At 36.9% G+C, this 17,751-nt stretch overlaps 1 protein-coding gene across 1 annotated transcript; it reads left to right on the top strand.

Annotated features, from left to right (window-relative positions):
* The first annotated feature begins 3,362 nt into the window (after positions 1 to 3,362).
* map2k2a (mitogen-activated protein kinase kinase 2a) lies at positions 3,363 to 16,586 on the top strand. Its single transcript, XM_056447682.1, has 11 exons — positions 3,363 to 3,921; positions 3,998 to 4,208; positions 5,965 to 6,111; positions 6,183 to 6,260; positions 9,415 to 9,466; positions 11,785 to 11,909; positions 12,105 to 12,318; positions 12,480 to 12,544; positions 12,683 to 12,744; positions 14,478 to 14,523; positions 14,917 to 16,586. Exons 1-11 carry the CDS (start codon positions 3,839 to 3,841, stop codon positions 15,025 to 15,027), a joined length of 1,194 nt encoding a protein of 397 aa, XP_056303657.1. The 5' UTR covers positions 3,363 to 3,838; the 3' UTR covers positions 15,028 to 16,586.
* The last annotated feature ends 1,165 nt before the right edge of the window (positions 16,587 to 17,751 follow it).

The following is a 17,751-nucleotide window of genomic DNA, read 5'->3' as shown; positions in this document are numbered from 1 at the left end:
TTCACTTTACCTTACTGGGGCATCAGGACCCACACAGACTGCAGGTTGAGTGCCCCCTCCTGGCCTCACTAACACCACTTCCAACAGCAACCTAGTTTTCCCATGTGGTCTCCCATCCAGGTACTAACCAGGCTCAGCCCTGCTTAGCTTCAGTAAGTAACCGGTCTTGGGCTACAGGGTGATATGGCTGTGGCTGAAATGCAGGTTTCTTCCAGAATGCCAATCACTAGTTTTACTACAATACATTGGTAACTAGATTATATAAGAATCTGATCAATATTTTCAGTGTAAATTGTTACTGACAGAAAACTCAATCATTTTCTTTTCGGCTTAGTCCCTTTATTAATCCGGGGTTGCCACAGCGGTATGGACCCATCACTGGGAAACACCCATACACACATTCACACACATACGCTACGGACAATTTAGCTAACCCAATTCACCTATATCACAGGTCTTTGGACTGTAGGGGAAACCAGAGCACCCTGAGGAAACCCACGCCAACACGGGGAGAACATGCAAACTCCACACAGAAATGCTAGCTGGCCCAGCCGAACCTCGAACCAGTGACCTTCAGGCTGTGAGGCGATTGTGATATTTTTTTAATGAATGTGGTATTTTGTTAATTGCATACCTGCGTTGGTTACTTGAACGCGGGTCAAAGACAAGATATACTATTTTGGAGTCTGCTTTAAATTTACAAGTGTGATATGGGTGAATGTTCCATTTCATTTAGCATAAGATATTTATGAAACCACATACTTTTCTCATACATACATTACATACATTTCTTTAAAAAAAGAGAAAGTGCCACAATTTATTTGATTATAAAATTGATTAAACTCTCCTTGGGAAAAGCTGTCTGAAGGATAGGCCTTCAAACGATGCTTAAATGTGATTATAGAGCGATTAGGCCTCACGAAGTCTTTACTAAAAGTAAACAGAGACTAGGCCCAGACGGAATCTGTGCGCACAGAAATCCGCAGATTTTTAGCCCATCATTGAGTCTGTTTATTTGTGTAAATGTGTGTAAATTTATTAAATTTGTTTATTCAGTTTTTTTAATTAATTTCAGTAATAATATTGACTAATATGAAATTGTTCATTTGATCTATTTAAAATACAGTTTGTAAAGTAATATTTTCTGTCTTTTAGTAGAGATATTATATGATACACTTGCTTGGTTTAGCAAATAAGTGGATCTAATTGGATTTGCATTGTCAACATTAAATAAAAGTTAAAAAGCTATTATTTTTTATTTAATATATTTAGTTTTTAGTTATAATACTCCCAAAATAATTCTGCATAAATCCGCCAATTTTTTACAAAAATCTCAGCAGAAATAGCAAAAAAAAAAGTCCACAGATTCTGTCTGACCCTACCAGAGACCTACATCTCTGAGGAAACTGTTAACCTGAGAAACTTTCTTTTAATATGCCAGCAAGCGATGTTGTAAATGTGCCTGACAAGATTTCTTAGTTTGTAAATTTGTTAGGCTGAATGACTTTTAGTGGCTGTGTAAAAAGTACGAGTTATTGGTTTATGCTCAGAACACAAAGCACACATGAATGTATGTGAGAAACCACGTTTGTCAGAAACCTTATTGTTTTGAAGCTTGCGAATCCATTTTCGTCCCCATGAACAAAGCTGCGACCGTTATTTTTTTCGTATTGTGACGCAGTTCCTAGAGAAACGTAATATTAAATGACACAACAGTGGCCATGGCTTGTTTTTTCAGCTGCAAGCGGAATAGATATTTTAGTGTAGGTATTTCATTCAGAAAGATGGGGAAAAGGGTTTGGAGAGAGACTGAGTTATTACAACCTAAAAGATACCTCCTGTTCACCATTTCTGTTTGTTGTCAACTGACAGTCGGAGCAGGCGATTAAGTATGTTAGACAGGCCCATTTGCTAAAATATACATAATCTGATAATTTAACTGAAAACAAACAGAAAGTGCATTTTCAGATTTCAGTTAACGATTACAAGGGCAAACCTTTTTTTTCTTAATGACATGCACAGATGAATTGATCACCACAAAACTGGCAATGTGAGATAACAAAATCATATGGTTAGTTTTGATTTCTTTGGGACTTTAATAATCATCACATCCCAACATGTTTGCAAGACTTCAAATTATAACTTTTTACTTTACAATTACTTTTAAATTATTATGTACGTTTTGATACTAAAAGACTAAAACATCCGTACACAAACCTAAATACATTTATAATATAGCTATTTAGTCATAATCGTAAATATGCGTAATCATGTTATTTGTAATTTGTGACTGCTTACCGATATTTACAGGTGAAGCTCAGACGACAGGGCATGCAGGCCCATAGCCAGTCTAGTGAAAGTTCTATTTTCTCAAAAAGTGGACATATTTGCAGTTATTAACCTCATTTTTAATTCAATTATGAGGTTTAAATACTGCCTTTTAATGACATTTTAAGCACTGTTTTGTTTAAATAGCTTGTCGAATTGTCATCAGAACCAATTTTTTTATGTACCAAAATAATTCCTTAAAGATTTACAAAAAAAAAAACACTCTCAAATCTAATTTCTTATTTCTTAAAGATTCGTTATTTATTAATAAAAAAAAAAAACTGTAGCTTATGTTCCTTTATTAGGTAAAAAAAAAAAAAACAATCTGGCCAGCACATTCAACTTTCCTCAGTTAAAATTTGGCCATTTAAATAAAAAAAATAAACAAATAAACAATAATAATGTAGAGCTTCACAATTTTTCTAGATTTTTCTCTTGTAAAAAAAGGAAAATTGAAAATGTATGGATAACAATAGCCTGATTAGTATTAAAATGTACTTATTAACTTTAGTGCTTCACACCTTTTATTGATCTTTTTTTTTGTTTCATGAATAAGGTCCAATACTTAAAATAAAAGTTACTTGTAAAATATTGTCTCTATTTAACAACAATACAGTGGGTCAGTAGTGAAAGATGACTTCACTTACCTCAGATTGTGTGTTTTCTTGCACAGATGAAAAATAATTGTTAGCATTGGCCCTAAACTGATTAGCTGAAGTCACGACCGTCAACAGAGGATTCTTAATGCCTTCTTCGATGGGTTATTTTCCAAATTTAGGATGGTATAGCAGTCAAAATAGAACAAATGATCTCATGTATGGGACAAATTCTGGACCTTTGTCGGTTGGGGGGTGGGTCTTTCGAACCCCCTGGCTACGGGCCTCAGGAATGTCAATCCTCGCGTTTCTAACGTTAATTAAAACTTTTTATAACGTATTTTTATGCTCACCAGCAGATGTCGTTCTTACTCGTATAATGACTATTTTTCTCAAATCTCGCGATGACGCAAGTTCTCTGGCGGCAGTTCTCGCGAGATAGAGCAAACGCTTCCTCTTGGTTGGATAGCGGCTTCCTGGCCGGACTTTTCCCCCCTCCTTTTTTCTTGGGGGAAATTTCAACTTCTGTTTTCGCGGCTCCTCCGAGCCAAACTATTTCGGACAGCATTTCTCGCTCGGTCCTGAGGTTGTGAACGATAGGCCTAACTTGTCTTTTGCCGCCTTTTGTCTGTGGGAGCGCTCGCGAGTCAGAGGCCGTGCCGGAGAGACATTCCAGCGATGCACGCGCTAAAATAAACTGCATTTCCTGCACTTTTACCCCTGAGCCACTCGCCTTTTTCAGTTGACTCTTTCATTTAACCTGGAACAGCTTTTGGGGGCATGATTGGGTGTTGAAATTTGGGGCTTGCTAATCTCAGAAACTTCCACTACAAGGGTTTGTGTATCAGTTTGAAGTATTGGATGTCAGTAGAGGCAACCTGGTTGCTTTCTTTGAAATAGATAACTTGGCAAGTATGGCACCAAAAAGAAGACCAGTCCCTTTGATTATAACCCCCACTGGAGAAGGACAGTCAACCAACATTGATGCAGCAGCAGAGTAAGTATTTATTTAGCTATATTAGTCCCTTTATCTACCTGCACACGTCTCACCTGGCCGTCTTTTTTGTCTTTAGGGCCAACCTGGAGGCCTTGCAGAGGAAGTTAGGTGAACTGGATTTGGATGAACAGCAGAGGAAGCGCCTCGAAGCTTTCCTCACCCAGAAAGCCCAGGTGGGCGAGCTCAAAGATGAAGATTTTGAACCCATATGTGAACTTGGCGCTGGTAATGGTGGAGTGGTTCATAAAGTCCGTCACAAACCATCAAGACTGGTTATGGCCAGAAAGGTAAGCGATGAAGAAAGTTATGCACCTGCTTTGGGCTGGGCAATATGACAAAAATCCTGATAACAATATATATCACAAAATAAACCACCATATCTATAAATCCAATCAGTTAATAGTTTATATACATGAATATTGACTACATGTAAAGAACAATTTCTTTAAAAGAGTATACTCATTTAGAAATTACTCATTTTGGATTAAAGGGCGCCTATGATGAAAATCATCTTTTTGAAGCTATTTGGACAAAACTGTGTGTAGGTATATTGTGTCTACAGTAATATTGGTGGAATATAAAAACAGTCTCTTTTTTTTTTACTGACATTAAAATAGGATCCAAATCTCTCCCATTTTGAGGCCGAGCGCAATATGACGTAGGAATGCGGTTTCCCCACCCACCGAATTGATTGACAGTCGCGTATTAACATGTCTCCTTAGTAACGCATATAATCATATCAACAAGACAGGATGTGCGCAAAGCAACTGGGATTTAAAAGATTTGTTCAGCTCTCTGTGATCATCAGTCATGTTTTAATGAATTATAGCGATTTTTACTGTCTTTATCCGCACAGCCGCATATCAGAACAATTATAAAAGAAGACATTTCAATCCAGGTTTATTTTGTACGTTAACATAACGGATATCCATACAGCAGTGGATATTAACAGGAGAACAAGCATTAAAGGCACAGGCCACATAAATAGCTACATTTGTGTTCAAAGCAGAAAATCCGATATTCTGGAAGCTATAATAAATAATCTGATGGGTGTTTTGAGCTGAAACTTTACAGATACATCCTGGAGACACAAAAGACTTAAATAGTTGCCGTTTAAAATGTAGAAATAATACAAAATAAAACACTTTTCAAAAACTAATGATTACATTAGTTTCTTCTAATTCTTATTACATAAGAATAAATAATGTAGTTAAATAAAATGCCAAATGTAAACATTGTACTTTCAAGATTGCAGCTTTCTAAGGATGCTGTTATTCATGTTTCTGTCCACATCCTCATAATGCCATGTAAGATTGAGCTTGTATAAATTATTTAATAAAAAGTGTTACCAGGCCAGCGGTGTATTTAGTGACACCCTGAAATAAATGATAGAGCATAATATGTAGCCATTGAGTTTTCATTTTGTCCTTTCAATATATCGTCATATTGGACAGCCCTACTCCAGGGTATCCGCGGGGTCTTAAAAAGTCTTATATTTTAAAATAAAAATTTTAGGCTTTAAAAAGTCTTAAATTCAATTTAATATTGTGTTGTAGGTCTTAAATAATTTTAAACAGGTTTTAAATTTCCTATATTTAAATTGTAAAGCTATACCCAATCGGGTTAACACCCACTAACATTCTATCTCAATAAAGGTTTTGACAAAAGTATTTTTACCAGTATGGTTTAATTTTCTTCTTTACAATAACATTTATTTTTAATGATTTAACTGGGCCCTTAGAAAACATTTAACCTTGTGTAAGTCTGAAATTTCATTCAAAATAGTCTTCAATTTGACTTCTACGCCCTATTCACACGGAAATACCCCAGCTTGACAGTAGCCGATTGTGGACTAATTTCATTGGCTGACGCTGCTATGAGTATCGAGTCAGCCCCAACTACAGACACGCCCTCGGTCAAGCGTTGATGCTAAAGCCCCGTGTGAATGCACAGTTAGAAACCCGTCGAAACCCTGTACTCCTGCTTGTACCATTTGGTGTGATATTCTTATTATAGACTAAACTTTGTTTGTGTTTTCCCCAGCTTATTCACTTGGAAATCAAACCAGCCATCAGGAACCAGATTATTCGAGAGCTGCAAGTTCTACACGAGTGTAACTCACCGTACATTGTAGGGTTTTACGGTGCTTTCTACAGTGATGGAGAAATCAGCATCTGTATGGAGCACATGGTGAGGCCGATGGTGTAGTCTTTGGTTTGTAGAAAGAGCGTTACAGGACTCTGACATGTGCTTGTCCACAGGACGGAGGCTCTTTGGATCAAGTGCTCAAAGAAGCCAGAAGAATCCCTGAGGAAATTTTGGGCAAAGTTAGCATAGCTGTAAGTATTGTAGTTTGCGTTAGAGACTGATAAATCGACTATACAATGATACACTGATAACTGATACAGTTCAAACCAGATGTATAGTAATGTCTAGGGGAAAATATTTATTTGCTATTGTTTTGACAGATATTGCAATTGTGATTTGCGATTTAATTTTGTAGTCAAGATTCAGTTCAATAATCTCGTAATAATAATATTGTATCTTCTTTCTGCTAAAATGCAGTGAGTGTAAGTTAAAAAAAGAAACTGAAAAAATATTAACTTACTCCAACATTTATTCAAATGCGTTCCTATATATTCAGAAATTAAACACAAATTTTTCGCTAGAGCAAACAGTAAACACAAATAAAACAACGTTACCTTTCTGTAAACAAGTTCAACTCCAATTAGGGGATAATGTATTATACAAATAAAAAATAATAATTAAAAAAATACAGAACACTCAGCAAACTAATATGGCTGACAAGAGGCAGATTAAAAAGTTCTGATTGGGCAAAATGAAAGTGTGCTCACTCAATTGGCTAGTAAGACTATCACACACAGACAGCAGTCACGCAATTGCCTTGGGTGGGGGAAATTAAATAATGCGCATATATTCCTCTTGCGATTAGCTAATCGCAACGTTTCAAATTGCGATTCGATTAATTGCACAGCCCTAGTAAGGTCAACTATTTATTTTCCTGTTGTTGTTGTTGTTACATTTTAAATCCTTTAAATAATAAAGGAATGCACATTTCTGTTGTATTGTTGGTCAAAAAATTTTTCTTTTAATTACAATATGTAATTCCCTAAATTTGCCCCTTTAAACAAAGCTACTGATGCATTTGAATAATACTAAAAGCAAGTTGGCTGCATATATTAGCTTGTTGGCTGTAATTTCTGGATTTCTTGGTAGAGTTAGATTTAGTATTTGAGACCAGGGCTGCGTGATGTCGGAAAAATCTGATATTGCAATATTTAATTTTTCTGCAATAAATATTGCAATATGAATGTTGTTTCACAAGATGGCTCTGACTGATTTCTGGGCAGTCTAACAGTATTCAGGTACAGAAATTGATTAATCGCAATGCAAAAAAAATGCTTTTCTGACTTTGCTTTGTCTTATTTCTAACCCAAATATAAAAAAATCCTTAAAGCAAGTAAAAATATAGTTTAATTTTCACTGTCAGAAGAAATAAGTGGAAATTAAGAGTTTTTCCTTAAAACAAAGAAAATTATCTGACAGTAAGTGAAGTTTCGCTTTGAAATGTAGATATTTGGACTAGAAACAAGACAAAAATTGTAAGTTAGAAAAAAATCATAAATTTAATAATAATTTTCATTTATTTGTAAATGGTGCCTTCTGGACACCCAAGGGCGCCTTACAACAAGCATCAACAGCCATAACAGAACAAATTAAAACAATTAATAAAACGTTGCAAAACAAGATTTTAAATGCATGTAAGTAGTTGCAGGTACAAACACATCGGGAGTATAAAATAACATGATAAAAAATTGTTAAAAGAAAGCCTGTTAAAAAAGATGGGTCTTGAGACAAAATTTGGATATACAGTGATGGAACAGGAGTAATACAGTGTTTAAACAGAAATTCTGTGATTTAAATACTGTAAATTCTGTACTGAAACGATATACAGTGCTCAGTACATATGAGTAGACCCCCCACAAATCTCTCATTTAAATGAATATTTTCTATAGGAAGCTTTAAAATATTATATTTGTGCATATACTTTAGTTTAGTCAGTACTGAAACCAAATCTGGAGCTAATCTAACAATCAATAATGGTTCAAAAATTAGTCTGCCAAATTTATATGTTAGGGAAAAATATTAAATGAATTTTTCAAAAATAGCAAAAATCAACAGAAACAAAAAATACAAAACATTTTGTTAATGTTGAGGTTGTAATTTGTTTAGCACAGTATAGTATTTAACATTAATTTAAAATATATTATCTCCATTTCTAAAGATGTTCTGTGACTAAAATATTATTTTAATAAATATATCTGTTTAATAAATCTGTTTTATTCAAATGCACCAATAGATGTTACCCATATTCACTGAGAAATGGAAAACATTTTCATTTTCAAAATGAGGTGTACTCGTATATGCTGAGGACTGTATTGTACAGCCCTATTTTGAGACTATGTTATTTGTTTCTATCAGTCAATGTTAAAGATATTGAACAATACTTAATATCAAAACTCGACTATAACTGTTCACAATTTTACTTTAACATGTTATTTGCTATTTTGAAACTTGTGCATAAAGTGAAATATAAGTTATATAAGTACATTTATAATTGTAAAACAATTCAAATGAAATATCTATTAAATCCCATTATTGTAGTTTTCTATAAATACATTATTTTGTTGTGATGCTTAAGTTTAGTTGTATATTTTAAAATGAATTGATTTGATTGAAATGTGTGTGTGTGTTTTTTTATATATAATTGTTAATATTTGGCATTTATTAGAATAAAATAAAATTATATTTGTATTCTGCATAATTCCCACTTCCTAAAATGTAGATTTATAATACCAACTTGCCGTTTTTAACTTTCGTTAACTCTGCTTATAGTATTTGCATATGTAAAGTAAATGCTTATTGTCAGTGCGCATGTAATATTATCAGGCTACTGTGAAACGGTTCTAATAATATATAAACCAGGAAGTAGAGAGGACAACCTGCTCTTCTTGTTCTTGCCTAAAAGCTGAACCCAAAAGATGGTACGTAGACTCCATCGTAACATGTCTGCCACTATTACACATAGACCACAATATAATAAAGCTTTGAACACACCCATAGATGTGCAAACTCCCTTTCAAGTCAGAGTCAGCCAAACATGCAGGTTTTTCAACACTCGTTTAGCTATTTTCTGCCAAATGAATAGGGTCAAACTAGCGTTTCGCTTTTAATCCTCACGAAGCACAAACACTTAAGCATGAAGACCAAACAAAGGTGCAGAGATCTGTTTATGTATGCGTCCATATTGTTTATTGCACATGCATTTCATCTTTTGGTAATTAGAAAGCAGAAGTTGTTTTTAAAGACCAGACCATGTAGCACATGCTGTAAATTCAGGAAGCCAGATACCACACTAGCCGTTGACAGATAAACTCCATTGATGATATCTTTAACGCTCTCGCTCCACAGGTACTCAGAGGTTTGGTGTATCTTCGGGAGAAGCACCAAATAATGCACAGAGGTACGCACAAAGCAACATTCCTTACTAATATCTTAGGAAACGTACATGTACATACACGCGCTGGAGGGTGGCAGGAAGTAGCCCCCTAATGCAGCCATTGAAATTGCATAAGAAGCTTAAAAATTATTATTATAGAGAGATTAGGCCTCACAAGGTCTTTACTGAAACTAACCAGAGGCCTTCATCTCTTCGGTAACCGTTAACCTGAGACTAAACAACACAGTCATTACAGAATTTATGTATTCCAGTTTACATGTGAAACAACCGTCTTCTATAATTTTTTGAAATTTTATTTTAATATAACATTAATCATTTAATTAAATATTGCTGAAACATTAGGCATTTTTATAAAGGATATTAAAAGGGATTAACCCAAAAATGACATTTATTTTCTTCTGAACAAATGAATTTATGAATTAATATGAATTACTTTTTTTGAACACATTAGTTTGGAAGAATGTTGAAAACTAGAAGCTAATGAAAACCATATTTCCTTAACCTGCAAGTGAAGTCAATACAGCCAGTTTAAAATATCTTCATTTTGCTTTTAATGTCATAAATTACACTCAAACATGTTTGAAACAAGTGGCGGCTGAGTAATGCCTCGTTTCCACTGAGTGGTATGGTACGGTTCGGTATAGGTCACCTTTATCAGGCTTGAGTCTCCTGTGCCAAAGGGTACAAACGGTACCCTTTTAGTAGGCGTGATGTATGACAAAGTTGCAGTCGATGCCATTCTTGCTTGACGTTCACATATCGTATAAGAAGTGCTTCTTACTAAACAAATGCTTTATATACATAAATACTTTAGCATAAATAAATGTTTAATTACTAACCTTTCTGTAAACAGGGTTTCGCAGTGATCGTGTGAAATAGTCTACTGTAACGTCTGTGATTTATATAAAATAAAAAATAAAATAAAACATTTATGAACACATGCAGAGACTTACAGTCTCTGAAATGTTACAAATTACAAATAAAAAATGCCAAAAACTTACATTTAGGCCTTATTTGGGTTCATAAATTATACGAAATATACAGTCAGTACAAACCTCTCATCTTTATTCTTCACCAGCACATGTAACGTTAACATCTTGTTAAAGTAATTCCGTCATTCCGAGTTCATATTAGTCCAAAAGGGATTAATAAAAATTAAACATGGCAGTTTGTTAATCTTTTAGGTTGCTGAAAGAATCATTTCACTTCTTTGTTTTTCCAGGCTTCTCCTTTGTTTGTTTTTTTCACTACACCTTCATGTTTGTCCGTTTCTAAAAGGATCAGATGTTAGAAGCACTTCAATAATCACGCGCACGTTATTATCATCTACTCAAGAAGTTCGTTATTTCAAATATTGACGAGCACTCGAGCTCTCTGGAGAAAGCAAAACCATTCGCGCTTTAGGCTGGCTCATAAATAACAACAGGACATGGCAGATTCTGCTCTGGTTTTGTGGCTGTTTATCAAGACGACTATGTACCCTTTCGTAGTGCTAGGTACCCTTTGGAAAGGGTACCCAAAAAGTGGTATGGGATGTTCATTTTTGGTACCTTTTGAAAGTGAAAACGGACATAAAAGCACACCGTATCATACCACTCAGTAGAAATGAGCCATAAATGATGACAATTTCTCATCTGGGTGAACAATCCCATTAGCTAAAACTAAAGAGTGAAACCCCCATCAACTTCTACAACACACTTTTTATTCCAAGTAGATCACCATTAGCCATGGAATATCTTTAGCGTCTCCAAGTGTGGCACAACCAGCATTTGAAGAATAATACTATGTCTGGAGATGCAAAGTATCAGTTTCTCAGTCATGTCTGTGAGGGTCTAGAGGAGCCACGCTGGGTTTGAAGGGTTAGACAGGGAGGGTCAGACCTATAGTTGTGCTGTTGTGGCAGAGAGCGCTCGGCTGCTCGCGAGGAGCTGTCGAAGAGCCCAGCCGGTAATTACAGCCTCTCAGATGTGATTACATGGCAGCCGCACCCTGCAACCCCCTCCCTTCTTTTTCCTCTCCCACTCTCACCCCTCTGTCCACTCCCAGTGGGTGTTAGGGCTGAAGAAGGGCCCGTCATGTACAGAACTGCTGCATATGCGCACTGTTATTTGCTCGTCTTGCCCTGTGTTTAAAATGAGGGAGTTGGAAAGTGGCTTGCTTTTCTGTCCTTACCGCTGCAGCAGTTTTGTCAGAGCTAGCTTTGCTGTATTCAGAACACTGGAGAAAGGGCGATGAAAAGCCAGGTGGTGCCGCTGGGATTTGGACCCCGGCCTTTCATCTTACTTGGTCTCTCTCTATCTCTCTCTCTCTGGTTCCTCCAGACGTTAAGCCCTCCAACATCCTGGTGAACTCGCGTGGTGAGATCAAACTGTGCGACTTTGGTGTGAGTGGCCAGCTCATCGACTCTATGGCCAACTCCTTCGTTGGAACACGGTCGTACATGTCGGTGAGTCACCCTCCCACTTCCCTCCCCAACCCCCAGCCCTTCTTGTTCCAAGGCCTGAGCCAGTGCCGAGGATTCTTCCATGTGGAGAAGAGGATCTCGCTGCCAGGTTTTAGCCCACTCCTCCTGGCCACCTGCAGGGTGCGGCGCCCCACCCTAGTAGAGCCTTGACTTGCTCTTTGCTCTCTGCCTTGACAGCCGGAGAGACTCCAGGGCACGCACTACTCTGTTCAGTCGGATGTGTGGAGCATGGGCCTATCACTGGTTGAGCTTGCTATTGGACGCTACCCCATCCCCCCTCCCGATGCCAAGGAACTGGAGGCCATATTTGGCCGGCCAGTGCTGGATGCAGGTGGGGCAGAAGGTCACAGCATGTCCCCAAGACCCAGGCCTCCAGGACGACCAGTTAGTGGTAAGACATCTAATTTTGTGAGGTAGACCTACTGATACATATTATATAAGTGTTTAGATCCAACAGTTGACATTGTTTAAAGTGTATTTGATTATATTTTTCCTCCATATTCTACGTAATATACGTGTTTTAGTCGAGCCTTGCGAATTGTTTTCCCCCAGGACACGGAATGGACAGCAGGCCAGCAATGGCTATATTTGAGCTACTGGACTACATTGTCAATGAGGTCAGAGGATTTGCTTAGCATGCAACTTGCTTCCTTTGTGCTTATTTTTGCCTTTTATAGTATTTCTGCATTTTATGTAGCAGTTTCACTTCAAAATCACCCCTTTTCTCTGCTCCCCACCTGTCTCTGCATCTGCAGCCTCCACCCAAGCTCCCCCATGGTGTCTACACCACAGACTTTGAGGAGTTTGTGACAAAATGGTAAGGTCCCGTGTCTTATATTTGAAGGTTTTACAATGGAAAGTGCAAAAACTAATTTGTCTTCAGTATGGAAAAAGCACCATCTTAGCAATGACAGTGTTGGCATGTATATGTTTGTTACATTAAACTTCAAAGTAAACTAGTGTTCAGTTCTGTTTGGAAAAGGCCAATTTTTTGCACACTTTAGCTCCATCATGCTCACAATTTTATGTTGTTTTCTCCAACCTTGATCAAACACAGCTGATCCAACTAATCAAGGTGTTCATGACACCTTGGTTATCTGTGTTTGATAGGGTTAGAGCAAAACAGTGGAGAGCTGCGGCCCTCCAGGAATTGAGACCAATGATCTAAACTCAAGAGTGACTTATCAGAATATTCTTTGTTCTCAGACACCAAAGATAACAAACACTTAACATCCATTCCTAAACACTAATCTGAACAGGCCTCAAGCCTGATTTATACTTTCACCTGGCGCCGCATCGTGGACCTCCACTGACTGCACGAGCACCTCACGAAACGACGACGCTTTTATACTTGAAGAGTTCGCTGTTGAGATATACTTTAAAACGGCAGGAAGCGGTCAAAAGAAACCCACAGTAAAATCAGACGGATAAACATACAAGTAGAAAGTTTTTGTCATATCATTAATGATATTGAAGATTTGTTAATTATTTATTTTTATTATTTTTATAAAAAAAATTGAATGATTATAAAGATTTTTAGAACCAATCAAGATTTTTTTTTTTATCAAACTTTGATGCATCACTTGCTTTTGTTCATATTTCGGACAGTTCTACCTATTATAGTTTATTAAAATATTAATGACAACAGAACATGGGTTGCTCTACAAATATCTTTTTTTATTATGGAAAAAATAAACCATTATCACCAATAAAGCCTAAAAAACGGCATCAGTATATTGTATACTGATGGGTTCAAATATTCTTTTCCAGTTATCAAGGAAATAATTTGTTACTTTTAATTTTGTAACTATTAAAATAAAACCTATTAATGGTGGAAAAACATATTCTGTAATATTAAAACCACCCGGATCTCCACTTTTGTTGTGGCTTCTCTTTTTAATTTTAACAAACATCATTTTTCTAAACTTTTTAACTTTTCTCCTTTTCCACTATTGCAATTTCTAGCCAATAATAATTGTCCATCTGGTTATTCCTATGATCATGCATGGACGGATCATAAATATGTCTATACAGTCGTACCTGTTTCAAACAAAATCTCTTCAAAGTGATTCATATTCAACTCAAATCAAATGCGGCACCGCACAAACTGTTCGCCCGAGTCTCAAACAATTTCATGCGCTCCGCCAGCCGAAATCATGTCGCCGCACCCAAAGCAAACCTCCGCAAACACTGTGATGACATCACACTCACCGCGTGCGAACTAGCGGACATGTCGAGTATAAACCAGGCTTTATGCCTCATTTACACTAGCAGCGAATTTGTAGCTGCCTGTCGCTCCAGGTGGTGACTTGCTGCAAATGCAGGTCTGTGTAGCACGAAGAATGCAACTACCTCTGAGAGAGGATCACGTGAGGTCTCCTATTGCTTCTATTGGCTGTCGCTTAAGAAAGTCGCTCTCATTTACATAGAGGTAAAGGATTTTCAATTTTGTCGCGTCGCTCGACACACCCACCTAATTGCCAATGGTCGATATTGCTCACATAGCCAGAGGTCGCCGAAAATAACTATTATTTTTTCGGTGTTTTACAGCCTCATAAAGAACCCTGCTGACAGAGCTGACCTTAAGATGCTAATGGTAAGTACATTTCTTTCAGGGGTATTTGTAGAACGGCTTGAAAAGATAGTAAAATAAAAGTTTCTTATGACAAAAATAACATTGTATGACAATGCAAGCTCATTTGTGAGATCGTAAAAATAACAAGTAATGCACGTTTGTCAATTTTTGGCTACGTTGGTTGAGCAATTAGCTCTAGTTACGACTTGAATAAGAAATATTCTTCCTTCTCCTCCCAATCAGTCCTGTAATGCCTGTAGGTTAATAACAGCAACATCATGATGCAATCTACAAGTTCATGCATCACTGAGTTAGTGATCAAAATCAAACCAGGATACATGTCAAATAAAGCACATTCACTGTTTGACATCAGAATTTGCTGATGATGAAATTAACTGTGCTGTTCATTTACAGGGTCACACGTTCATCAAGCGGGCCGAGGTTGAGGAGGTGGATTTTGCTGGATGGTTGTGTAAAACCATGGGCCTTCACCAGCCTAGCACACCCACTCATAGCGCCGAATGAATGCTGGCTCATAGCATTGCCACCCATGCCATCCTCCGCTCTACTTCTCTCCTCTTTGCTCTCACAGGCCTGTATGCTTGTAGGCCTCCGACACACCGCTGTTCACTCTTTTGCCGTTCTCTGCTTGCTCTTCCCTTCCGCTGCAGTGTGTTCTGGGGGCATTGTTTTATAAAAGCCTCAGGTGTTGGAACACTTGGTCATTTGAACGAATATGGAGATTTATAGTCACTTAAGTGTAGTGGCTGTATGTTTAACGACCAGATTATTCAGGAATGTGTCCAGAATGGTAAAGATCAACTGGGTTTTGGTTTCGTATAACAGCATTTTCATTAGCTTTATGATGCTTGTTTTCTTTTCACTTGTTGTTTATTAATTAATCACAATCACAATCTCTGTTGCTAATGTGCCATTCGTTGGCAATTAGCATTACACTGTGTTAAGATGTATAGCTTGGTTCAATGGCAAGCATTTCATTATGAATCAACTGCCGTTTAAAACAAGAGATGAAAGAAAACCAAAGAGGGCTACTGTGGATTATACACTATGGTTGGTTTATTACTTATTATAAGGCGATTACTATAAATGCAGGATGGCCAAATCACCAATGCCCTAGCACATGTGTACAGGTTTTTAACTTGTGCATTGCTTGGCCAGTCACACCAACCTATGATCATGCCGTGAGTTTGCACACATCACCACATATAAAAAAAAAAACTATATTAATGTCAGATGCACTTATTTCTGCTGTGCCTGTTAAAAAGATCAAGTATTTATATCTGATTTGAACACCAATTCATCCACTTAACATTGGCCCTCAAAACGTTTCATCGACTATTTCTAAAGTACAGTTTAAATCATGCTTGACTCCTTTTTGTAACCAGCGCTTGAACGGTTTTCTCAGATCTTGCGTCATTGAAATAATCTGCAGACGAGTATATTTGGGAAGAATTATTGTTTGTAATTTATGCTTTATTGTCTTTAAGTTTGAGTGCAACCACAGTTGCTTTTTCCATGAACTCTATGAATTTGAACGCATCCAAATGACTCCAACTAAGACCACAACAGGTACACTCATGGTTTGATCTTCAGTGGTATATAAAGTGCAAAGTAATGTCTCAGGCCACCATGTACAGTGCTATGCAGATCCAATGAACCTCAGCAGATATTACCGTATTAGTAGGTCTTATAAATACACGGGTGTTACAGATGGGCATTGTGAAGTGTGGCTAAAGCCCACTTGTTCTGAATAGCTTTGTGTTTCTGTTTTTTTTTTTTCTCTCTCTGTAGTACTTTTTAGTAACATTGAAACTGTATTACACACTGGCATTCAGCTCTGACCAAGTGAATGCATTGCCACACTTGCGTGTATAAAAAAAAATATATATATGTACAGTACAAACGGTACTGTTTTTCAGTCTTAAAAATAGCATTTTATTTTTGTTTGTTTTGTTTTGTTTTTTTGACTACTTTCGAGAAGAGGATATAAGTCATTTTATTACCATATGGAATGTGTTGAATACAGTTCTAATATAAAAATAAAACTTATTTGTGAATGATTATTTCTGTAGTTGTGGTCAGTCTTCTCAATTTTGAATGAAGATTCAACAGTCTTATTAAAAACGTAAGAAATAACAGGAGCAAATATAGTATGTAGCTAGATGAACAGATAATAATGGAAGAAACAGGATGACTTTACTAGAAGACTTATATTTTTGATATTGTTTTTATATATAATATATATATATATATTGTTTGACAATGTTTTAACAAAATTAAGCTAGTTTCAATACACAACATAGGTTGCATGGCAAAATTGTGACAACGTATTTTGGTTTATAAGAGGAGAAGCAGTTATGCTGAGTTTAGACTGCATCATTTTTAGCCCCAATTTTGACTCGCCGACAGGTTTTAAGAAATCGCTGACAAATGCCTGAAATCACAGGCAAATCGTGCTTGTTTACGTGAGTAACAATGCAATCACACGGTGTTAACGATCAAAGACGCAATCTGAGAGAATCACTGACGAGTTGCTGACACCTGTGAGATATTTGGCGTGCTAAATATCTGGAGCTGTCAGCAATTCAAATCATGCCATATGAAATGTGTTCTGATTGAAAATAACATCAGCAATCACCTACAGCCAATGAGAAAGCAGCATTCACTAGTATGGGTATCTGCTGGCCAGTGAGAGGTTGGTCTATTTGGACCCAAGAAATGGAGGAAAAACTAGTGTAAATTTGGCAGCAGCACCCTTGTCTGTTTGATGTGTCATCTGAACAATACCACAACTGAGTCGAAAAAAAGTTGAGGAGAAATTTCTAATTTCTTTCAAAAGCTATAGGTGAGCAAGATAAGTACATTTTCTACCCCACTAAATGCTTGATTCTCATTATGTGTTTTATAACAAAAGATATACTACGTGACATTGCGTTATTTCCATGGCATTTCTCACGTGCGGTTGGTTGTGAGACGTAGTTTGCGGATCGAGACAATGTTGTCGCAGATTCTTCTTATTCTAAAGTCATGCAGTGTGAAAACCCTGATGCCAGTGACGAAACGCTACCCAAGATAGTCATGCAGTGTGAAAACATCTGTGACGCGACCATTTTGAAAATCGTGCAGTCTGAACTCGGCATTAGTCGTTACTGCACACCAGGTAGGAGCGAGTTATTACAAAACCTAACAGCAGAGACACGTCCTATACTTAATACTTTGGAAGCTGCT

The sequence above is a fragment of the Danio aesculapii genome, chromosome 22 (assembly GCF_903798145.1).
Source record: "Danio aesculapii chromosome 22, fDanAes4.1, whole genome shotgun sequence".
Lineage (NCBI taxonomy): Eukaryota > Metazoa > Chordata > Actinopteri > Cypriniformes > Danionidae > Danio > Danio aesculapii.
This window is presented reverse-complemented; position numbering and strand designations above follow the sequence as displayed.